Here is a 25,156-nt window from a genome sequence, read left to right on the forward strand (position 1 = left end):
CTATTAGACCCACCATGTGTTCAGAGAATGGGGAGGGAGGAAAGAAGAGATTGAGAAGAACATAACAAGGTGACAATGGCTGTAGTCTGAAAGTCTGCAACTATTCAAGGTTCAAGTTTGCTTCTCATTCACCTAACAATCCTAGATTGATCTCCAGCCCTCTGAATGTTGCCACTGCTGATCCCATAGCAAAAGGGGCTTCATTTTGACAAAAGAGGAATCCCCCCATCTCTTGCATTCCTATAAACCTCGTTGCTGATGAGGGGAACCTCTTGCTTTGAAAATGGACAATGTTGTTGACCACCACATCATCCATAAGAGCAGACGCACGTCTTGTTCACTTCTCCAATTCCAACTATTATAAGGAACTAATATAAGGAAATAATGCCACCAGGTGACTATTGGAATATTACTGTTGAGAAGACACTGGTTCTTTGTTTCAGAGTCTTGGAAAATTACTTTTTCAGGGTAATTCCCAGAATCCTCTACTTATCATAGGCAGAATTTTAGCTGGGATAGTCTAAATGTTTCAGATAGCAAAAAAGTGATTTCCTAAGTTCAACCTGCTTTGAGTGGATGGGTGAGAAAGACTGAATGAGTAAATTGTAAGAGGAGAAAGAAGCCACATTTCCTGAGAGAGGGAACGAAACAATTTGAAAGAAGAGCTGATTGAAAAATGAGGGATGTAATGACAAAGAGATTTTTTCCTGCTAAGATTGAGAAAGTGCAGGAAGGACAGAAGCAAGTCAGTTCAGCTGAGGGTAACCTGAGCCTCAAGCCCTTTTACATGCTGAGCTGACACATCCTGCTCCTGAAAGCATGCCCAAGATGGAGTGGAAGATTATATTCCCCACTAGCCTTGAGCAACCACCTTCTATCCTCTCAGCCTGGGAAGAAAAATCTAGGATCCCTGGCTCTGCAAAACACAAGGATACTGCCTTATACCAAGCCCCATCATTGGCCTTTCAAGCTCAGAAATGTCTGCACTGATTGGAGATAAAGTCCTTCTCACTCCTTTCTAGAGATAGCATTTGTTGAACAAGGGACACAGAGGGTGCACTCTGTCATTCAGCATTGGTCCTTCCCATGTGCAAATGTGTGCTCTTCTTGTGTTCACAGCTGCATGACAGACATCCCGATTAAGGACTGTAGAACAATGACAAAGGACGTGCTTTGCATATACAAGAGCCCAGGTTCACTCCAATGTAAGGCCGGCAAAGAATTGAGCCTGAAAACCCAGGAGAGCCACCAGGGATTGTTCGGCTGTCCAAATAACAATGGATTGCAACTCTCATCAGCTGTTAACAGCATAACGTCCTGAAGATCACATATTCCCAAACCCTGTTACAGATAATAAGCAGGAATGGATTAATGGATCTGACTTGTTGAAAGGCAGCTGTTCATATTCACAAGGAGCAACATTTCTCAATTGATAAGTGGGGTGCTGGCCTATTCGATTTTTGAATGACACCCCCAAGAAAAGAAACTACATCTTATTATTTCCATTCCATTCATATACACCTAGGCATATTATAATTTTCATTGCATCTATGTAAATTTAGGTACATTAAAACATGCATAAGAGAAGATCAGTGCAAATATAAATGTGAATGTTTGCTATTTTCTTTGATCTTTGCGGCACTTCTAAAAAACCCAAGCATTATAGTATATAAGATACAAGCTAGAGAAGAAGGAGAAAGATACAGATAAATGCTTAGGCAGGAAAAGAATAGATAATGATTTCAATTACAGTGTTCCCTCACTAATTTGCGGTTCGCTTTTCGCGGATTCGCTGTTTCGCAGTTTTTCAACAAACTCTAAAATAATATTGTAAATCATAAAAAATTACAATTTACACTAAGGAAGGGAGAAAGGAGAAGATGAAGGGAGAGAAAAAGAGCCCAAGCGACAACAGGAGGAGAAGGTGATTTATCAACACACAATTGGTTGATAAAGACTTAAAATAGTGTATTAACTACTAAAATAATGTATAAATATTAAAATAAATATAGCGTCCCTACTTCGCAGATTTTCATTTATTGTGAGTGGTCCTGGAACACGGTAAGTGAGGGAACACTATATATTTCAGCTATCTATCACTTTATCTATGTGTCTTTGTTCCATAAAGGCTCCTACAAGGCTTGATGGATGGGGACCAAAGTTGGCACACATATCCTTCATTACTCAAAGTAATTTTGGGATTTCATCTATAAAATCTAACAGGTTTTGGTGCATGGCCCCATAATGTAAAAGATTTATGTAGTGCTTAGATGGAACCATGAGAGGACAGTATATAGTTAGAAAGGGTTAGCTACTGAACTTTAGGTATGACCACTCAGATGCAACCACAAGAGGGCAGTATATGCAAATGTGAGTAGATAAATAGGTATCACTTTTGTAGGAAAAGGTAAAAGAGATGCTCCGCCTTCAAAGCTGAAATGAAAGGAGAAGACTCTGCCTTTGTTTGTGTTGTATGTCTCATTGTATGATACCGTAATCTGCTCTGAGTCCCTCCGGGGAGAAGTGTGGAATATAAATAAAGTGTATTATTATAATTATTCAATGCTGGCTGCTACTTCCCGACAGATATCAGGTGGTGGAATAACGGCTAAACAGCATAATTTCTTCAGCATAGACATCCTGTGATGATGTGGCATGTCTCATTAAGAGCCACATCCACTATTTTAACAGAGTGAGATGTATTCCACACTGGGCATCCATATTCAGCAGCAGAGCAGCAAAGTGCAAGGGCAGATGTCTTCACTGTGTCTGGTTGTGATCCCCAGGTTGTGCCAGTCAGCTTTTGTATGATGTTATTTATAGCACCCACTTGTTTCCTGATAGACAAGCAGTGCTTCTTGTAAGTCAGAGCACGGTCCAGAGTGACTCACAATTATTTTGGTGTGCTCCGGTGGGATTCCTTCCCAGGTCATCCTCAGAGCTCGAGATACCTGTCTGTTCTTAAGATGAAAAGCACACGTCTGCATTTTAGATGGATTAGGATTCAGCTGCTTTCCCCTGTAATAGGCAGTAAGAGCACCTTAAGGTTTGCAGAGCTTCTGTTCAACCATTTCAAAGCTCCCTGCTTGAGCGGTGATGGCACGATTGTCAGCATAGATGAAACTCTCTGTCCCTTCTGGCAATGGCTGGTCATTTGCGCTCAGATGCAACCACAAGAGGGCAGTATATAGTTAGAAAGGATTAGCTACAGTAGAAGCTACCAAGGCCTGGCGTGAAAGCCATGACGTTAGGCACGCAGCAAAGAATGCTGGGAATTTGGTCAAATTCTGGTGCAAAGAACACTTCAGGCCTTATTCCCGAAAACGCTATTCCCGCGGACATTCCTTCTTGTTTCCCATTGGTCAGGCTCTCTGCCAGTCATAGCCTCTGCAGTTCCAGCAGCCAATCAATATTTCTCCCACCCCCACTATTTCTAATTGGTCCTTGATCGCAACACTGGCTATTAAATAGTCCGAAGATACCACCCGCCCCCTCGAACGCTACTGCAAAGGGTTGGCCTTCCTTCTTATAGGGAGGCGGAGGTTACCTCACCTTGTCGCGTCTGGCTGGTTCGGAATCACGCCACTCAATACAGTTGAGTTCTTGATTAGACGGGAACCGCCTCTTTTACGCCGTTTCCTGTTGACGTCACGCCCGTTCGTGACTCTAATGCCGGTTCTTCTTTTGATTGGTTGAAGAGTCCTTAAAGCTCCCGCCTTTTTTTAATTCCTTCCGATAACTGCTCATTGGATCATCCTTCCCGGCTTCCCGGTTTAAGATTGGCAGGTGCTTTCCCGTTAGTCCCGCCCACCTACCCACTCTGAGAGCTTTTATCACCGCCCTTCCTCATTTGAGAGAGCAGCTCTGAAGTCCCCTCAGTGATTGGCTGCGTGACGTACCCCTCTCCATTCCGATTGGTTCGCCTTCTCAGTGCCTCGCGACTCCTCTCCCGTTCCCTCTCGTGATTGGCGGAAGCCTTTTTCCTCCTCAACGCTTATTGGCTGAACCCCGGCCTGGGAGGCCCGAAGGTGCGCGCGCACCTTGGGGTGGTTGCCTCTCTCTCCCTCAGTGCTTCCGAAGGGGGGAGTGCGAGGCTTTGGGCGCCCTCCCCCCTCCTCTCCCCCTCCCCACTCGAGCTCAGGTTTGGGCCTGGCCGCTAGGCCGCGTCCCCGCTTTGGGGGGGAGGGAGGGGGGCCTGTGCTGCCATGGAGACCGGGTCCGGGGACACCCCAACGCCGCCCCCGAGGCACAACGCCCCTCGCTCGGGTCTCCATGCCCTCAAAGGGGTGCTCTTAGAAGACTCCGGGGTCACCATGTCAACCCATGCAGTCACTATGGAAACCGTGGAAGCCACCCTGAACACCAACGCGACGCCCCCTACAACTACAGAGACATTGACCACCATGACTGCGGAGATATCTCTTGTGGCCAACGATAAAGGAAAGGTGGCCTCTACAACTGTGGATGGGACTTCAGTGAGAGATGAATCTTCTGGGGATGTGGACAACTCTATAACGGTCAACGGGACGTCACTGACATCCTCCCATGACGTTGGGACGGTGTCGCCGCCACCTCTGACTGCGGTGAAAGCCCTCCCAATTCCACCGGCATCGCCCACCGTGGTTGTGGTGGCCCCGAGCCCCTTGACGCCGCCGGAAAAGACTTCTCCCACATCTCCCAAAGCTTTGGCGCTTCACGATGCCTCGGCACCACCGCCACCACCCCAGGACATGGGTTCCCAGTCTAGCCTGGGCACGGTGGCCTCCAAGGCTCCCCCAGCTCCTGACACCTTGAGCTACTTGGATTCCGTCAGCCTTATGTCGGGCACCTTGGAGTCACTGACGGGACCTGGGTTCCTCGATGATGCTAGTTCCATGGGTTCAGATTCCGAGATCAATGGATTGGCATATCGTAAGACTGACAAATACGGCTTCTTAGGGGGCAGCCAGTTTTCCGTCACACTGTAAGTATTCGCAGTCTGAGAGTTATAAGGCCCATATGTACTGACCATTTCATGCAGTGTCAAGCCACAGCTAAAGTGTTTTCATAGAAAATCCTGGAACCAGTTTGGGACCTGGATAATAATAATAAACTTTATTTGTATACCGCACTATCTTCCCCTAGGGACTCAGGGCAGTTATCAACATATAGGCAAACATTCAATTGCTGGAAGGAAAATCATACAGACTATACATCAAAAAACACATTCAGCAATATAACACAACCTAATTTTAACTTAACAAGAAGAATAACAAAACTGAAAGCATCATAAAAAGCCAAAATCATGTTAAAACATACTAAAATAAAAATAACAATATTAAAAATCCATGTCATTGTAGTTCCATCAGTAGAGGTTCAGCAAATGAATGGCCAAGATTACAAAATGAACGTGGTCATCTTTAAAAGGGGCTGGGCAAGGGATAGTACAACAGCGTATCAAAGGGTCGGGGAAGTGGATGAAGTGCAGGACAGAGTACTATCTGGTTACCAAGGGACCAGGCCTAGGGAGTAGTCATTCTCAAAAATGTGCTGGAACATGAAAGGAGGACAATGTGGGGGGGCTTGCCTAATTTCCCTGGGGAGGGTGTTCCAGAGATAGTGATTAAACAAACTACAGAGCGCTGATGCACATTAAGGGCTTTCTTTTTCACGTTTTAGTGTGGAAGTCTTTGTTTGGCTTTCACAGTTTGAAGCTAGCTTTGCACTATCTTCAGTTGTCAGTGTATATTGGGCCATAGTTCACTGATTCTGATGGCAACTTCTGTAGAAGAAGGCAGTTTATTAAGGGAAATGTGTACAGATTTGATATCTGCCAAACTTAGGATGCTGAACTAGACTGAATGGAAAACAAGTATTTGATGTTAAGAATGATAGTCTTACACTAACAAGGAAGGAGGAATAATATATTGTACTCTCAGGAGATTACAACCAACACTTCCTGGTCTGAAAGGATAGAGTTTAAGAGATAAGCCGCTGTGGATGGTGCCTAAAAGTGGCAACACAGTAGTCCAGCCTTTCCCAGCTTTGCATCCTACCTCCAAATGGGAGGAAATACTACGCCCATTACCCACCAGCAAAGCCAGTTGTTACATCAACTAGACATATCAGTCTTGTATTGCTGGTTGTGAGGGGCTGGAGTCCATACTGTTCTCCCCAAATCTATGAATTCCTGGTAGGCTAGTCCATACTTCTCACTTTTTTCTGGGGGCCCTTCCATACAGCTGAATAAAATACCACATTATATGCTTTGAACTGGGATATATGGCAATGTGTACTCAGATAACTCAGATCTTAACAGACTAGAGAGATGAGCCGAAAGTTTGCAGACGACACCAAACTGGGAGGGATAGCTAACACTCCAGAAGACAGGAGCAGAATTCAAAACGATCTTGACAGACTAGAGAGATGGGCCGAAACTAACAAAATGAAGTTCAACAGGGACAAATGCAAGATACTTCACTTCGGCAGAAAAAATGGAATGCAAAGATACAGAATGGGGGACTCCTGGCTCGACAGCAGTACATGTGAAAAAGATCTTGGAGTCCTCGTGGACAACTAGTTAAATATGTGCCAACAATGTGATGCGGCTGCTAAGAAAGCCAATGGAATTTTGGCCTGCATCAATAGGGGAATAGCATCTAGATCCAGGGAAGTCATGCTACCCCTCTATTCTGCCTTGGTCAGACCACACCTGGAATACTGTGTCCAATTCCAACCGCAGTTGAAGGGAGATGTTGACAAGCTGGAATGTGTCCAGAGGAGGGCAACTAAAATGATCAAAGGTCTGGAGAACAAGCCCTATGAGGAGCGGCTTAAAGAACTGGGCATGTTTAGCCTGCAAAAGAGAATGCTAAGAGGAGACATGATAGCCATGTACAAATATGTGAGGGGAAGTCATAGGTAGGAGGGAGCAAGCTTGTTTTCTGCTGCCCGGCAGACTAGGACGCGGAACAATGGCTTCAAACTACAGGAAAGGAGATTCCACCTGAACATCAGGAAGAACTTCCTCACTGTGAGGGCGGTTCGGCAATGGAACTCTCTCCCCCGGACTGTGGTGGAGGCTCCTTTTTTGGAGGCTTTTGAACAGAGGCTGGATGGCTATCTGTCGGGGGTGCTTTGAATGCGATTTCTTGCTTCTTGGCAGGGGGTTGGACTGGATGGCCCATGAGGTCTCTTCCAACTCTACTACTCTATAATTCTATGATTACCCAGTTCAAAACAGATATTGTGGGTTATTCTGCCTTGATATTCTGGGTTATATGGCTGTATGGAAGGGCCCTGGGTGAGAGTTACTGCCCTCTAGAGAAAAAAAGGTCACATACTTCTTCCAGCACTCTAGCCTAGCCTAGACTGGACTGCTGCCTACCAGTGAGATGGTGCCCCAAGCTTGACATGTGCTTTAGCCTTGTGTTCAGATCAAAATAGTTCAAAAACATGTCATTCCAAATGGGAGGGACTGAAAGGATCTGGCTATATAGTTAAGATACTTTGTAATGCCCTGGAAACTGCCTTTTTGATTCTTTGGGGGGAATGTTTGGGGACTATCCCCAATTGACATGTGTTTTCCTGAGCTGTAGCACTTTAGGCCAGTTCTTCTGCCACTCTAAATGATTCATTTCTCTAGTCCAAATATTTCTTGGAACACATCATTGTCTTTTTTCCATAACTGTATTTCCTCTTCTGTTTAGATGTTGCCCTCATTGGCCTGAACTCTGAACAGTTTATTTAGATGTCTAGTTTTATTGGAAGGATACTGGGTGCACTTCTGAATTACTCATTGTGTCTGGATGCCTATATTTCTTGCATGCTGACCTATGTCCCAAATATGTTTTGCTGTGCGTGGGGTGACGGATTGTGCTGTAGCTATAGTAGCATGACTCCAAACAATTTTGGGGGATTGAACTCCTTCAAGTTTGTGCTAGTTGTCCAGTTGACATTGACTCAGAATGTTCTCTGTTAACCACACATTAATGGTAGGATGGAGTAAGGAGAGAAAAATGAAAATATACAAATGTCTGTAGCTAACCTGGACAGACAAAGGAAGCAGTCACAAGCTGAAGTTTCCCTTCAGTCTTATTACTGTTAAGAAGGGGATGAGATAATGGATTGCCCAATGGCTGCTCTGTTGCTTCATAGTCTCCCTTGAAGATGGGATGCAGGGATAGATGTGCTGCTCACATGGCTGAGCCTTGCTGCTCCTACTTGACTTTAGGCTGTTGGTAAAGTGCATGTGGAGGACCAATGGCGTTTCAGATGTTATTGGGCTTTCACTCCTGTCAACCCTAGCCACCATAGCTAGTTGTCAGGGATGATGTGAATTGTAGTCCAGGAATATCTGCCAGGTTCACAAGTTCCATATACTTTGATGCACAGTTTTGGTCTTGGCTGTTGAAGAAGCACAATGCAAGGAATCTCCTTGGCATATGTTTATACCCAAAGCATGGCTTCTGTTTTCTTATTTTGAAAGCACTACTCCCCCTTCATTCCTATCCCTTATCCTATGAGCACCTTTTAAAGCTCCAAGAATTTTAGAGCACCCTGCAATCCAGGTGGAGAAAAAAGGTGAGGCTGCTACAAGAATCAATTTATCCAGAGTCTTTTAGGTGATTAATGTGTGCAAGCATGCACACATGTATTATTGTTCAAGAAGAACTTTCAGAGATTTCCAGCTATCTTACACCCCCACTTCTGTGTCAATTATGTCAGATCCAGAGCTTGGGAAATATGGTTGCTAGGAAATTTTGGGAGTTGTTGCCCTCTTCCCCCCAATTCAGCTTTTTCAAGCCCTGGTCACACTATTGCTATCCATCCTTGTTCTTGAAAGCTTGGAGATTTAGAAACTTAGCTTGCCAGACCTACAACTGTGTAAGAAGATGAATGACCTTGAGACACACATTTAAATACCATATTATAACTTGTTCCACTTCTCTTAGTTCTTAAGTGACAATGATAAGATGGAAGAAGGATGAGGGTCATCTTTTAATTCACTAAGCCCTAAGAGCTTAATTTGTTTTCAAAGGGTGGAGACTGGGGAATTTAATGTTGTTTCCTTGACTTCTTGGGTTATGTAAACAGTGTGTATTTGTGAATTTAAAAATTGGCTAAGCTGGCATCGCAGTGTGTAGTTGCCTCCTAACAATGAGTTCAACAGTCATGTCTGAATCTGAGCTTTCATTAGAAAGAGGAAGGAGACTGCTGATCTCATGGTTTGATGAGAAAGACCTCATTGGATGCCAGCCCTCCTTCCCCAACATGCCTCATAATAATTAAGAATGTAGGAACTACTCTTCTGGTTAAGACAAGAGGCCTGTGTAGTCTTGCCCTTTGTCTTCAGCTGCCAGACAAGTGCCTCAGGAAAGCCTGAAGGCAAGGCGCGTGGAAGCAGTGATTGTTTCTGACCAACAATTGCAAGTGGAGGAACCTTCCTTCTCAACAGGAAGAGGATAAAGGGAGTCTGTTGTGGTATACTGTAGAGCCAGCATGGTGTAATTGTTTGAGTGTTGGATTAAAATTCTGGGAGAACCAGATTCAAATCTCTGCTCAGACATGGAAACCCACTGGGTGATTTTGGGCAAGTCACATTCTCATCTTCAAAGGAAAACAGACAGAAAAGCCCTCTGAACAAATCTTGGCAAGAGAGCCCAGTGATAAATTCACTTTAGGGTTGCCATAATTTGAGGGCTCACTTTAATAATCTGAATTTATTTAGCTTACATCTCCTCAGCCAGCATGACCATGTTGGCTGATAGATTTTGAGAGGGGCAATCCAAATGGGTAACAATTGAGAGCTCTAAAATAACCACTAGCTTATTTACTTACCGGCAGTTCGTTATTTTAATATCTCTCATTTTTCCTGGCATGGTATCTAAGGCAGCTTACAAGTTAAAACAATGTTCAGATGCAGCCTTCAGGAGCTTGCCTGATTATCCATTATTACAGGCCTTTATTAAAGGAAAAGGCGCTCAGTAGGCAAAATCATTCTAGATTTTTCAGAAAGAAAAATTTAGTACAGCTGTTAAATATGAAAATGTCAGTTAACCTATATGTAAAGACCAGTGACTAATATAGAACATGTTTTTAGTTGCTACATAGAAGAGTGCAACCTTTTGGTGGTTTTGTAGTCTGCTGACTGGGAGGTTTGTTCCTCTGTAGAATAATGGATAGTAATGGAGTGTGTTTGTGTAAAGGATTAGGGTCTGTTTTGGTTTTGCTTCAGCTGGTCCCTTTGTGGGGGCTGGAGCTTTGTTTCCTGGGAGGGACGGGGTGGACCAATTGTATGTAGGTTCTCTTCTTGGATGTGGATTAGCTGCTGTTCCCTCTGGACCATCTGTAGTGCCTTCTGTTGTCCTTCAGCAGCCTTTGAAGCTGGAACCCTCCAAGGAAAGCCAGTTATTGAGAAAGGATTGTCAGAAAGGAGACAATAGCTGGGTGGGGGGAGAGATAGATCTGCAGCTATTAGAAGCCAAATTGCAGGGGGTGGGGTAGATCTGAAAAAGAGAAGACTTCCTTGGGAGGGGAAAAGATCAGACCCTCAGCATCCTTTGCAGCTGAGTTCACTTTGGTCCATTTGAGACAGTCTTAGGATTCTTATGAGTTATTGGGGAGAATATAACAACATAGATTCATTATTATGTACAGTACTTATATTTCCATCTCCATCTTATATCATAACTATTTGAGAATAAAATTTAATTTACTATACCTGGTTCACAAGCCATTTGTGTTCTGCCTTCATTTTGCTTCATAATCAGGTGATGGCCCCCTCCTTGAACCACATGCCACAAGATTCAACCATCCTATTTCCATGAGCCCCACAAATAGTAGCTCATTTGGCCTTTGCATCAAGTATTGCGTATGGATTGATGGTTAGATGAGCACATGGCTATCTCATTTGATAGTGTTCACAAGGTTCTCACAATTGGTTGCAAGAATAAAATGAAACTCAGTGATGGTTTGAAATAATAGATGGGCATGAATTATTAGTGTCTTTATCCTTCTTCAGTTAGAAGGGCTTCTAGAAAAAATAATGTGTCAGTGAAAACAAGTGCCTTAAGGCTTTCTATTTGAAAAGTCATGACACAAAAGGAACAAGCAATGGAGAGAGTAAAGGAAAACTAAACTGGTGACTGAGTTTCCAGTGTTACAATGTTTTTATAATGATCAATTATAATACAGTTGGATGTTCAGTCATCTGAGCTCAAATCACATGGAATGGAACTGGAGCAAACAATGAAGAAGCTAAAAATGACTTATTTCCTCACCTGGAGAGGCAGTGGAGTGGCCTTTCTTCTTGTCTCTTCCTCTTCTATAGTAAAGGTAAAGGTTTCCCCTGACGTTAAGTCCAGCCGTGACCGACTCTGGGGGTTGGTGCTCATCTCCATTTCTAAGCCGAAGAGCTGCCGTTGTCCATAGACACCTCCAAGGTCATGTGGCCGGCGTGACTGCATGGAGCGCTGTTACCTTCCTGCCGGAGCGGTACCTATTGATCTACTCACATTTGCATGTTTTCGAACTGCTAAGTTGGCAGGAGCTGTGGCTAACAGCGGGCGCTCATTCCGCTCCCGGGATTTGAACCTTGGACCTTTTGGTCCACAAGTTCAGCAGCTCAGCGCTTTAACACACTGTGCCATCAGGGGCCCCTCTTCTATAGCTGGATGGAAATGGTGTTGGGTGAAAGTAGTGGAAGCTTGATAAAGCTGGTTTTTCAGAAGGCTGATGTTGCCACTTCTAATGTGGGAATATTGGCCAAGTCCAAAGCTCCTTCTTTTATGCTGTCTCATTATCCGGAAGCGAACAGAGGCTGTTTCATGTGGTTTATTTACAGGTTGGAACTAAACTGAATAGTGTTGGGGGTTCAGGCTTGTTTAATGGTAAAAAGAAGTCTCTCACACACAAATACTCATTGATGGCTTTGTTTTCAAAGTGTGGCTGTGAAAATAAAGCCCTCTTCCCCTTTTCTCCCAACCAACCCATATCTTCCTTGCCTTTTCTTTCAATCAGCCCCACCACTTCCTGTTTGGCACACAGCCCTTCCTGTTTCTCACTGAGTTCTGTTAAAAGGAGCTCTGCCCAGCTCCTTCCATGTGATTGCCTTCCTCAAGTCTCCTGGACTGAAATGAGTATGTCCCTGTACCTGAAGCACATGAAATTTGATGCCTCTCCTTTCTTTTCCTCATACAGTGGGCCCTTGGTGTTCACTGCAGTTTAGTTCCAGGATCCCCCTGTGAATACCAAAAATCCAAGGAAACTCAAGTCCCACTATTATACAATTGTGCAGTAAAATATTAGTACTTATATAAAATGAAATATCAAGATTTGCTTTATGGATTAAAAAAAACCTATTTTTCAGCCATGCATGGTTGCATCTCTGGATACAGAGGACTGACTGTATGTGCATTTAGTTTATCTTCTAATGCCAGGATTTAAGAGTTTGCTTGTCATCTTGCACATTCCCTCATCAGCAAAGAAAATTTGGGCAAAACTTATTGCCGATATCACAGTTAACTGTTATGAGGGAGCTTTTAGCTAAATAATTTTATGTTTGTTATTATGTTGTATTTTAATGGTATCAAATTTTAATTGGCAAGATCTTTATGCTAATTGTTTTATGTAGTAATTTTATAATGTTTTATACCATAGTCCTTTTATACTGTTTTATATTGTTGCTTTTTTACATTGTTTTATATTGTTGTCATTTAGATATTGTTTTGTGTGTGTAAATGCAAATAATCTTTGGTTTGGACATTAATAAACAGAAACAATGACACCATTCCCTTGTCCAAAGCCTAACTAATCAATCAAAACTAGAGTGGATTTTTTTTCTAGTTTCAATTATGATAGCCCACTTCAGTGTTTTATTTTCTACTGTATTTGCCTTAGAAAGTTGAGGTCATTGTAAGTCTTGCTTGTTTGCTCATATATATATTTCATGAGCTTGGAAGCAGGAAGGGATAGTGAAAAACCACAAATCTATCATTGCAGAGATCTGTCAGGAACATGATCTCAAATGACATAGCAAGGAAACCACTTTGGCATTTCTCATCCCATCATCTTCATGAAGGCTACAAGGCCAGAGCAGAGGGTTTGGCCAAAGTCTAATCCAGGGATTTTCCATGAGAGGCACCTGAATCTTTGTGTATATAAACAAACAGAGAAGTGGCACTAAAGAAATTGTGTCAGCTGCTTTCTTGTTGATGAAATTGCAAGAGTATATATTCAGGTTGGGGTTATTATTTGCTATCAAGTCATCTTTTTCTCATGGAGTCTGTGAATGAATAACTTCTAAGATCCGCAAGCATCTGGTTCCCTGCTCAACTCTCACTAACTCAGACCTGTGGGGTCCTGTAGTACGGGTCTCCTTCTTTTCCTACTGCCTTTCACTTTGCCAAGCATTATCGTCTTTTCCAGTGAGTCACATTGTCTCAATATGTCCAAGGTATAACAGCCTCAATTTAGTCATTTTAGTTTCAGTGAGAACTCAGGCCTGATTTGCTGTAGAATCCATTCATTTGTCTTTATAATAATCCATGGTATCAGTTCAATTTAGTTTGGAGATAGCTTAGTATGTGTCATCTCAGGGTGATTGTGACATGCAGAAAGTACTGGATGGAAGGACACTCTTACGGCCTATGAAGCTAGAGAATGAAATAATTCAACACCATCACAACACCTACTCTGATCAAAAGAGCAAAGCACTTTCTACTATCTGCTTCTAAATGTGTCTGTGTTAAGAATGGGCTTGCAGTTATTTCCCTCAGAAATGTCAGATGCCAGAGGAAAGGGGTCAGGCCCTGATGTATTGCACAGCTATTCCCCTAAATAAAAGAAATGGCAGGTAATTTGTTCAAAATAAGAACATAGTTTGGTTTCTACAGAATGGTTACGTTTAGATTCAGGCAAAGCTCACATATTTTCTCTTCTGAGTTCATTATGTATGTCCTCTCCTGTTTTTCTTGTTGCAGGGAAAGCGCCATCCCTGTGGACGTGGCCAGGCAGAGAGAACTCAAATGGCTGGACATGTTTTCCCACTGGGATAAATGGCTATCACGCAGATTCCAGAAGGTGAGCAAAGATGAGCCTCTAGCAATTGGAGGGAAGGACCCCAACTTACATTTGTTGGATGCTCATATGTGCATGTTTATTTCATTTATTTTATCACTTCTCCATTTTATTTCAGGTAAAATTGCGCTGCCGGAAGGGAATTCCTTCATCCCTCCGAGCCAAAGCGTGGCAACTTCTCTCCAACAGCAAGGAGCTTTTGGATCAAAATCCAGGGAAATTTGAGGTATTTCTGGGTGCTGTTTCAGTGCTGCTATACAGTGGGACAGGATTTCGGTCTCTCAAGCAGAGAAAAAGCTAGCTCAATTTCTTTATTTTTTTCAATGATTTATACCCCACTTTTCAAGACCCAAATCTGTACAAAGCATGGTACATTTAGCATCAAAACAGATGATAAAACCACAGTAAATAATGTTAACTTATAGAACCCATTAGGATCTTTCCCACAGGTTGAGCTTTAAGAATTACTGTTTTGGACTGCAGCTCTGCTGGTGATGTTGGGAGATACAGTCCAAAAAGTAATTATTTTTGTGCTCAACATATAGAGCAATAGACAGTAGTTGGCACAGTGAGGGGTGGCAGTGAGTCCATGTAGAGGAGGGTCAGATGCTGCATGTCTCTTTTGCTTGCATTTCTGTCTCTCCTGGAATCCTTTCCACAAGAGTGAAAGCAAAAGTCCAGCTATAGCATCCCTTGGTGCCCCCTCCCACCACCTCCTGCTTCTCAAATTCACAATATCTTTTTTCTGCCTTTTTCCTAGGAATTGGAACGGCAGACTGGAGATCCCAAGTGGCTTGATGTGATTGAGAAGGACCTACACAGGCAGTTCCCATTCCATGAGATGTTTGCAGCTCGGGGAGGCCATGGGTGAGGAAAGGCATTTGGCAGAATAGCTAGAAACCATCCTGTCTAGGGTCATAAAGTCCCTGTGTTGTTCTTATGTTTTTTAAGCTTTTTGAAAGCGCACTTCATATTAGAAACCTTCTTAAATATACTAGGATGATTCTTCCTGTTCTTCCTTATCTCCAAAGCTCTTATCTCCATTCATTTTACCTCCTTCCTTTCCTTGCACCCCCTCGCTTCCAGTTCAAGGTTAATAGGGCTTGCAGTTAAGTCAGACACTTGGGAATACTCCTTCTCTCCTTGTTTTACAAAGTATATTGTGGCCTTTGACTTGGAAAACCCTGAGCCTAGACTATTCCCTATGCCCTCTGATCTATAAAATACTCCAATGAAATAAAGTGCATAACTATTCTGTCAGCTGGCCTTAGTCTGGAACTTATGTGCTCTAGATTTATGTCTCCAATCCTTTCCAAAACTCAACAATCCCAGTTTGGGGCAATACTTCCTTGAGACAGAGGAAGTCTCTTGCTTCCTAGTCTTATGCCTCTCCTCCATCACAGGCAGCAGGACCTTTACCGTATCCTGAAAGCCTACACCATCTACCGGCCGGAAGAAGGTTATTGCCAAGCCCAGGCTCCCGTGGCTGCAGTTTTGCTGATGCATATGCCTGCAGAGGTGAGGAGCTGCACTGTCATGTTGAAGAACAATGGGGAATGTGGCAGACTGCTTGAGAACTTGAATTCTCTCACAGAGGTGTGGGATGCAGTGGGTGTGTTTTGGAAAGAGCCATATTTCCTGAGTGATCTGCATTGACACAGAACTTGAGCAGGCTGCAATGTGAGACATGTTGTAAATCTAGAAAACTTGGAGACTTGGTGGCAACAAGAAGTGACTCACACCAGACTTGGCTAGTGCCCCCCTCCTAAGCTGCTCCCATGTTTCCATATCATATATACATGCATAATGTTGAAATATGGGCACTAATGCAGGTTGCACATCCCAAATCCAGACATCCAAAATGCTCTAATATCTGAAATCTTTTTGCTGCTAAGCACCTGCTTTTAACTTTGAGGCAGCAGCTGCAGTTCTCCTGTACATTTGTTTGCAAGGCAAAAGTAGGCAGCTGGCAGATTCTGTACAATGTATACCATTTTTTTTAAATACGTGTATCAGATCTGTTATACCATCAGCCTCTCAAATTCCCAATCTCCTTCCAACCTATTGTCTCATACAAAAAAAAGTGTGAATGAATGTGGCGTAAGGATAGAAAATAGAGACAAATGGCTGTGAAATGGCAAGAGGTGTGGATTTGTGCCAAGGACTATGCTTGGATTCCTACCATTTCATAGATATTTCAAAATCCAAAACATTTCTGGTCTATGAATTTCACATAAAGGATAGTCAACCTGTATAAAGAAATGTGAAAGGGTCCACAGTCCTATGGTCTCATCTTTGCCCCCAGATTTGCCTCTTCACTTGTGCAGTATCATAAAGGAAAGATGGTAGCAGGAGAGAAGAGGTTTTAGCCTTGGGAGTGAAAGCTGAGCCTCCTGAATTGAGGACCAGTTGACTTTATGGGTGTGGGGAGCAGGCCAGGACCCTTGGAAGGCATGCCCAGCCTGTGGAGAACTACCCAGTTTACCTGTGCTGAGAACTTCTTGGTCTCTCTCCACAGCAAGCTTTCTGGTGCCTGGTGCAAATCTGTGAGAAATACCTCCCTGGCTATTACAGTGCCGGACTGGTAAGTATGGCTGACGAGAAAAAGTAATAAGTGTTTTTGTTGGGATTCCTCACAGGGAAAGCTTTCTGTGCAGTTCAAAAAATTTTATGGGTGGATGATGTCCTGCACCACTACAAGAGTGACTGTACATTTTGTGTTGTTGCATCACACTGCTTGTTTTGCAAAGAAGAAAGAGGCCTCCCACAAGCCAGGAATCCCCAGAGAAAGGGTGGAGGACCAGAATCCAAGAACATTGAGAAGCCGAGTCATGAATAAAGAGAAAAGGGTTTTCCTAGCTTTCATTTCTCTCATGGCTTGGCTCATCTGAATTACCTTCTAGAGTAGTGGTTCTCAACCTGGGGTCCCCAGATGTTTTGGCCTTCAACTTCCAGAAATTCTAACAGCTAGTAAACTGGCTGGGATTTCTGGGAGTTACAGACCAAAAACATCTGGGGGCCCAGGTTGAGAACCACTATTCTAGAGTTTATTTTCTAATCTGTTTTACTTCCCGTCTTTCTAGTCAACTTGAAGCTTAAATCCTGTGACTTTGAGACATAAGTCACTTGCCCTCAATAAGCTGATCCATTTGTGTCTGGGATTGTGACTTTTGCATGGAAATGATGCTGGGTAGATAATAGATCAATGAACAGCTAGATCATTCTGCTGCTGATGGGCTAATACAAATTCAGCCACCGGATTTTTTTTTCTGGGGCCTGTCCAGACAGTATCTTTATCCCAGGAGTTCCCACATCCAAATTGAGGGTGGTCAAACACCATCCCCTGAAAACATGGGAGGAATCGCTACAAACGGCAAAAATGCAAGATTTTCAGGTGCGGGAATATCCCGGTTCTGGCTGGAAAATGCGGATATTCAAATCTCTGTATGTCCCTACATTCAGAAAATACGGAATTTTTATGTTGGTTTGTTCCTGGGTTATACATGTTGGTTCCTGATTGGTTATATCCTAAAAACATGGAAACAGTTGACTAGAGGGCGACAACTTTATCCTGCAAGATAAACGTCATCCTCCACATGTTTAATGAAGTTTGTGACACACAAACAAAGTTTTTGCCATGTAATAACTTTCCCCATGTTTTATTTTAAAAACAATGAGTAACAGATATGTATAACCTAACAGCAGCACCCCATAGTTCCCAGGCACAAGTACATGACCAAACCTGTCTGTACAGATTGCCATGCAGCCTCTATAACCCAGGAACGGAACTTATACAATGATTCGCATATTCGCATCTTAAGTTTCTTTTTCTTTTTTTAAAAAAATGCTGAAATTTCTGGCGGATGTCCCGTGGCGACCATCTTTGGGGCTGCAAAATCCCAGGACAAACCAGCAAGTGTGGACAACGGAGGCAGAAATCCCAGGACCAACAGGTCTGAATGTGGACCTCTTCTCAGGTCCTGGGATTTTTTGCCCCTGACTAAAACCCACAATTTGGTGATGTCTGGAAACACCACTGGTTACACCAGTTTTTCAATTACTGCAATGCTAGCAATTTGGGAGCAGAAGGTAAATCTCTTGTGGGTAGCAGAATTCCTATTTTGTAGGAGCAACATCCTAATTTTGTCCTCTTCCTTGTAGCTATACCTTTATTGACAGGTAAGATTTCTTGCTTTGATATTGGGAAAACATTTCTGGCTTTCAGCTTTTTATGCAGCTGTTCAAAATCACAGAACACAAAATCAATTAATCACAAAGCCATTACCTAAAACATAAGGCAAGCTTCCCAGCTCAAGGAAGCTGCAAAGTGTAGTTATTGGGGCCACTTCAGATGTATAATTTCTGTTTCTGGCCACCTCATTTCTTATGCCACTCACAGAGACTACAAACAGTATCTAGCAGTGGGCTCTGTTCTCACTGGAGAGAGAAAGAGATTGATTGCCAATCCTATTGCCCCATGTTCACCCCCAATCCCCCTTGTTTTGTTCATCATGTGCAGGAAGCAATCCAGCTGGATGGGGAGATCTTCTTTGCCCTGCTCCGACGAGCATCCCCTATTGCCTACCGACACCTGAAAAGATACAAAATCGATCCCATTTTGTATATGACAGAGTGGTTCATGTGCATCTTCTCCCGGACTTTACCCTGGTGCTCCGTGTTGCGTGTGTGGGACATGTTCTTCTGTGAAGGTGAGACTCATTCTTTCGTTATTCACTTAGCTGCTTGCCATCTTTACATTGAGCCACTTGGAATCAGTGGCATTCCACTGGATATTTTTTTGGTTTAATTTCTGTGCTCACACAACCTTCCCATGTTAATTACCCATTTCTCAGTCCTTCTCTTTGTGGTCATTTATGGCACTTGGCCTCTTCCCACTTATTCACCAATTCATCCTTGTCTCTTCTCTCTAGGGGTGAAAATAATCTTCCGGGTTGGCCTAGTGTTGCTCCGGAATACACTGGGCTCAGTGGATAAGCTCCGCTCATGTCAGGGCATGTATGAGACGATGGAGAAGCTACGGAATCTGCCTGTCCAGACCATGCAAGAGGACTTCCTGGTTCATGAGGTAGGAACTTGTTTTGTCTCTCTTTAAAATATTGAGATTGACACAGCATAAGGCACATTGTGTGGGTTTCTCATTAGACAAAAATAACAATTTTAATCTAATATAAAATAATACAAATAAAATTAAAGCAGAGAACAAGGAATATGAATCTGACAATGAAATCTGCATTGGAGGTAAGTTATTCTGCACAAATAACTTACAAACAGTTATTCTGTCATACAAAAAAGTGGGGTAGGACAATACTAAAGATGGATTGAAAGTGATAAGAAATACCGAATTGAAATAAAAGACTTTTTCTTCTTGCAACAATTCAGATTTCCATCTTAGCCAAAACTATTCATGGTAGATAATCCAATATCTTCCATCAGATGTTGCTGACATGTTCTTGAGTTCTTAGTGGCAGCCACAAGTAGAAATCTGCGAGTGTATGTGTGCCTTTAAGGGAAAGCTTTGAATTTTTCAACTTTTTTACCTTGTTGCTATTAGTAAATATACTAGTATGAAAGATATATCACATTGGCCAGATTTGTGTTCTGCATTCTTCATCCATATTTGTTCAGAAGCGCATGAAATCATAATCATTTTGTTTTAAATTGAAATACTCAACATTCTGAAGTCAAGTAATTGAGTGAAGGGGATTTAATGGCTTACTGAATAACACTCATAAACACACAAATGATTACACTATGTAACAAAATTTAAAAAATTTAGTTGAATTAAAAACTATAGTAAAATGTGCTGCAGGATGCCCACAAAAGTTTTTTGTAGTTTAATGAACTTTTTCCATGTTTTTATAATTGAACCAATTAGGAAATGATATTTATAACCCAGGTACAAAAACTGTGTTACATAATGCTATGTTTAGTTTATTGATAGAAATGGCGGGGTTTTGTTTTTTTTGAAAACTCTCTTAGAGCAGGAGGGAATGGCTGTGGCCCTTTAAACGTTTTTGGCCCACAGCATCCATCAAACATGGCCAACACCAATGAATGGTGAGAGATGCAGTCTTTCAACATCTGGAGGGCTACTGCTGTTTACTCCTATTCTAAGATCAGGCTTGATGGGCCTTTCTTGGTAATGGATGCCAAGGAGATTGGGGTAAAAGCCCATGTTATTCCTCAGTTTTTGTGTATAGCAAGGGATGTTTCAAGAATAGCAGCACACAGCACATTGGATGAAATGCTGTGGCTTTTTCATCTTTGCTTTTAATTTAATTTTTAAAGAAAACCAAAGCAGACTTAGGTGGGCTTCAGATTGTAATGGAGAATGTACACGTATGGGTGGGTTGCTGCTTGAATCTGTGCCTGTTCTTGATTTTCTGTTTTAAATTTATGTCTCTCTCACACACAATGGAGGTCGGGCTGCTTTTTTTCGCTTCAGAAGGTGTGTCCTGAGTTGGTATTGCCCTTGTTGATTAAGAGAACAACACCCAAAACAAAACCAAAAAACCCACAAAAGGTTAGAGAATGAGGAACCCTGTGCAGCATGTAGTTTCAGGCTCAGTTTGTATGAGGAAGGGCTCCCGGTACATGCAAGAAGTGGTGGTGTGGATGTTTGGCTAGGGATGCCGTGTGACTGTCCTTCTCAACTCTCCTCTTGTTCCCCATTGTGGCCAGGTGATTAATCTCCCAGTGACTGAAGCCTTGATAGAGCGAGAGAATGCCACCCAGTTGAAGAAATGGCGGGAGAACCGGGGTGAGCTCCAGTACAAGCCTTCCCGCCGTCTCCACGGCTCCCGAGCGATCCATGAGGAGAGGCACCGCATGAACCCTCCCTTGTCCGCCAGCGCCAGCCTCTTAAGCCTCACTGGCCTGAAGCAAAGGGTTTCTCTCAGTGGCACGAGCGGGCCCTCTTTCTCTCCAGCGCACTCTGTGGGCGGCTTGGCAGTGTCTGCGGCCCCAACCCCAGCGCCTCCTGCGGCCCAGAGCCAGGTGGTGGTATCGGAAGGCCTCCATCCTGCCTTGCCCTCCCCGACGGGGAACAACACGCCCTTGGGAGGCCCCAAGAAGGTAGGGAGTGGCAGCAGCAGCAAGGAGGGGAAGCGGAAAGAGAAGGAACGTGAGAAGCAGGAGAAGTTGGAAAAGGAGCGGCAAAAGCAAGAGAGGGAGCGCGAGAGGAAACTGCAAAAGGAACGGGAGAAGCAGGAGAAGGAGAAGGAAAAGAAGCAGCAGAAAGAACGAGCCAAAGAGGAAGCCAAGCTGAAGAAAGAGAGGAAGTTGTCCCTGAAGAAAAAAGAACCCAAGTCTGCCTCCCTGCCGCCCCCAGAAGAGGGAAAAGATGGGGAGAACCCCGGATCATCAGTGCTGCAAGACACATACTTTTGAATAGGGCTGGGGGAGAGGGGACGTTGTTCCCAGTGACTGCCTCCTGTCACCTAAGGACCAAGATGGCAGCTGCTCCCAGAGACATACGGTGGTAGGAGGGCCCAAAGGGCAGGCAGTGGTGTGCCAAGAGCTGCTTTGCACTGAAGCACCCATCTTAGGGCTACAATAGGTAGGAGGATAATTTACCTAGTGCACATATTTCCACCTACCTTTGTGTGCCTGAGGTGGATATGGCCCTCCCTCCCCTCCCCCCTTTAAGGAACCGGGCCAAAACAAAATGGCTGCTGTTCTCTGGCTGTCCCAGTGCAGAATTTGCCAAACCTGACAGGTGCAGCAGCACAGCCCTTCCACTTCCCGAAAGCTTGGAGTCTTAACCAAGGAGCTAATTGTAATATTAATAATAACTCCCAACATGGGTCCTCTCAAGTACTGTATATAGAATAATCTCTCCTGACAAATATTTAACTACTCCAGGCTAGATACACCAGCTCTTCCCAGGAGATTAGTTTTCAGAGCAAAGGATGGTCTTTCCTCCCCTCTGCTCTGACAAGTTAACAAATTATTCAGTTGTGGGTTGGATTCACCTATGTAATGCCACTGTGTTTTAATCCCCAGCACCATCCCAAAAGGCATATAAAATAAATCCCAATGAAGCCGCTTTCTATACAAAGACGCAGGAGGCTTCTCCCAGCATTGAGGGAACGGTGCACCTTATGCAGCTTTCAGGGGCAAGGAGTGTGTCCATATGGGGATTGGGAGACAGCGGCTGGCTCTAATACCCACAGACTCAGCCATACAGTTGTTACTATGCAAATGTTTCTTAGAAGTGGTCAGGGAAAAGAAATTCCACTCTACTGGTGCCTAGAAGCATCTCAAGATTCGTGAGAAATAAGACTGGAGCAGTGGGTTTGGAGCCTCCCTCCCGTTGCTGGCAAACCATTGAGAGAGGCTTCTGTTCTTATTAAGAAAATTGATCTCTTCCCCTGCCCTACAGTATTGTCATTTGGCAGAAACATTCCTGAGTGCAAAGGCAGGAGGTCATCTTTATTCTGTTGCTTGCAGAAAAGAGACAGCCATATTTCTTGGGAGCATCTATCACCATGATGAAGGCAGTGATAAAACTGTTTCTGCCAAAGCTCCCTGTATAATAAGAACCAATTTAGAAATGTTTGCCCGTTGTTGTTAGTATGCATCTAGTCCTTCTTCTGTCCTTGCCCATCCCTTATGGGATATCAAGGGTACATCTCCATTACAAATTTAAACCAGTTGAGAAATCATTTTTAAAAAAATCTTCATGTGCTCAATCTGAGAATTCCTGGGATCTGTTTTGGGGAAGATGCTGAGAATGGCTCCTGAATTTTTGAGTCCCAGGCTTTCTTTACAGAATTTTCAGAGCTTCTTGAGCCATGACTGCCGAAACTGGTTGAGCAGTGGTTTCAGTTTGTTAATGTAGAATTACATTCCTAAATGGTGCATGCTTTATCCCCTTGCCCCTCATTGAAAAACAAACTGGTCCTTTTAAAATAACTGGAATGTATCTTCGCTTCTTTTTCTCCGTGGTACGCTGTGCGGCCACAAAAGGAGTCCCCTTTGCCTTTTTATATTATCACACACTGGTATCAGCTTGTTCAGCCTTTGTGGGAGGACAGAATGGCTTCTTTCCTACATGGTTTAGGAGCATAATGGTACCAGCAGATTAACTGGGGCTGTGGATCAAAAGTAGGAATCCTGTGCATGAAAAATATCTTAGGAAGCTGGCAACTGGGAGACTGAACTGTTTTGAGATCAAGTTAGGCTAGGGCTACAAATCTAGACTAACGTATGTTTGTAACTCTTTGTCTTTGCCCTTCAGCTTTCACCTTCTGCAGGCTCAGTTTCTCCACCTTGGGTCACATTTCCTGCTATTGTGAATGAAGCAGTTTCAGAATTTGGCTTCCCACAGCACACCTGTCCCAAATGGTGGCTTTTTCTAAAGTCCTCAGTCCCATCCATGATCCAGCAAAAAAGATCAAGTAGCCCATCCTCATCTCTGTACATAACTGTTCTCTATAACACATATATTATATATATGTTTCAGTATTGTAATTATGTATACAGATACTTGGGATTTTTTTTTTGATCTTGTGCTTTTATTTAATGGGACAGACACTGGAAATTAGGAATTCATTTTCTCCCCTTGCCTTTTATTATTATTTTTTAGGTTTTTTTTTTTTACCACCACTCCTAATCAGGAAGAGCAGAAAATTAGAAGTTTACAGCCGATATATTCTTGCTGTCCTACTTGTTAATATTTTCTTTGTCGTTTGTGCCTCATTCTCATTGGATTCCCTGTTTCCTGAATTGCTTTGTTTAAAAATGTTAACAAAACAAAATGAAAGCAACTGTCTTTGTTCCTCGAGGATGGGTTGGACTCTCATATTGGATTGGGGTGTCCAGATCAACAAAAAAAGAATTGGAGGAGGCTTGTCAACAGTGAGTGTGGTTTGGAGAAGGAACACTTTATCCACAGGTTAGGATAAGCCTTTGAACAAACCTTTCCCCAGCCTGATGTCTTCCAGATGCATTGGACTCCCAAGTCTTATCAGCCCTAGCCAATAGGCCTAGCACATTTGGAGAAGGACACCAGGATTGGAATGCCTGCTAAAATATTGGCTTTGAGTCGGTTGTTGAGAGAAGGCTGTTTGTTGAATAGTTCTAGCCATTTGATCTGGCATATTACTTCATTCTTACATTTATTTTGTCACAGATGCCGATCTGCAAGTTTATGGTGTTAGTTTATCCTGCAAGTTAGGTCAGCACAAGAGAGACCTTGGCTGATGAGACCAATCCCAAAAAATGGACCTGAACTTTGCTCTCAGACACACACCCCAACCACACATCCATGGTTGTAACACTTGATCACCATGCACATTCCCTGGTTCCTGTTGATTTTTGTTTAAGTTTAATTGGCTTGCATTAGTGTTCTGTTGAGTGACCACAGGTACTGCTAAAAGTAACGTAACACAGCAAGCCTTAATCTGCCAGTTTGGAAACTGCAGCTCTTTAGATGCAAGACTACAAATCACATCAACTTTGTCGATAGTGAGGCGTAATGGGAGCTGTGGTCTAAGAACACCTAGAGAGCTGTAATTCAGTACTGCCTTCCAGGTATTCAGTTTTGTTATTGGATGCCCACAACTTGCTCTTGGCTACTGACATTGAGAGATGGAAATACATGTACACAAGTGAGAAACAGGCCTTTTAAAACTGGGTTGCCTATATTTAAGCTGTAAGGAGAGCTTTGGTGAGGGCGATAGCCTGCTTCTCCATTGCTGCTATTCTCACAATTCCCTCGGTTTGTGTTTCTGGATATTCACCAGGTACACTTACAACCTTATGAGACGCAGTCTTCTCTGCATCTACTCCCCGCTTCTCTGTGTTGTTGGAACGGGAGTCCAACAGAACCCATGACATGACACAGTCCAACTTCTGGCAGGTCTCCGTAGGGCTTCGTTTCAGCAGCATGGAGAAACAGAGCCCAGAGTGGTTTTGGAGGAGTTGGGTAACAATCAGCTCTTCACTGAAGAAAAAGAGAACGAAGCAGGAAAGGATGGGAAACAATGCGGGATTGGAGGCCATCCCAGAAGACCGGGAAAGATGATAGGGAACAAAGGATGATGGTTCCCCCTGCACTCTCCCTCTTTCCCCC

The 25,156-nt window shown here is 43.4% G+C and overlaps 1 protein-coding gene across 1 annotated transcript; it reads left to right on the top strand.

The window, feature by feature from the left end:
* Nucleotides 1-4,018: 4,018 nt before the first annotated feature.
* On the top strand, nucleotides 4,019-23,866 carry tbc1d10b (TBC1 domain family member 10B). Its single transcript, XM_003227703.4, has 9 exons — nucleotides 4,019-4,963; nucleotides 13,962-14,061; nucleotides 14,177-14,284; nucleotides 14,819-14,925; nucleotides 15,462-15,576; nucleotides 16,577-16,642; nucleotides 18,578-18,767; nucleotides 18,990-19,144; nucleotides 20,761-23,866. Exons 1-9 carry the CDS (start codon nucleotides 4,206-4,208, stop codon nucleotides 21,466-21,468), a joined length of 2,307 nt encoding a protein of 768 aa, XP_003227751.2. The 5' UTR covers nucleotides 4,019-4,205; the 3' UTR covers nucleotides 21,469-23,866.
* Nucleotides 23,867-25,156: the final 1,290 nt, after the last annotated feature.

This window comes from Anolis carolinensis, chromosome 6 (genome assembly GCF_035594765.1).
Source record: "Anolis carolinensis isolate JA03-04 chromosome 6, rAnoCar3.1.pri, whole genome shotgun sequence".
Lineage (NCBI taxonomy): Eukaryota > Metazoa > Chordata > Lepidosauria > Squamata > Dactyloidae > Anolis > Anolis carolinensis.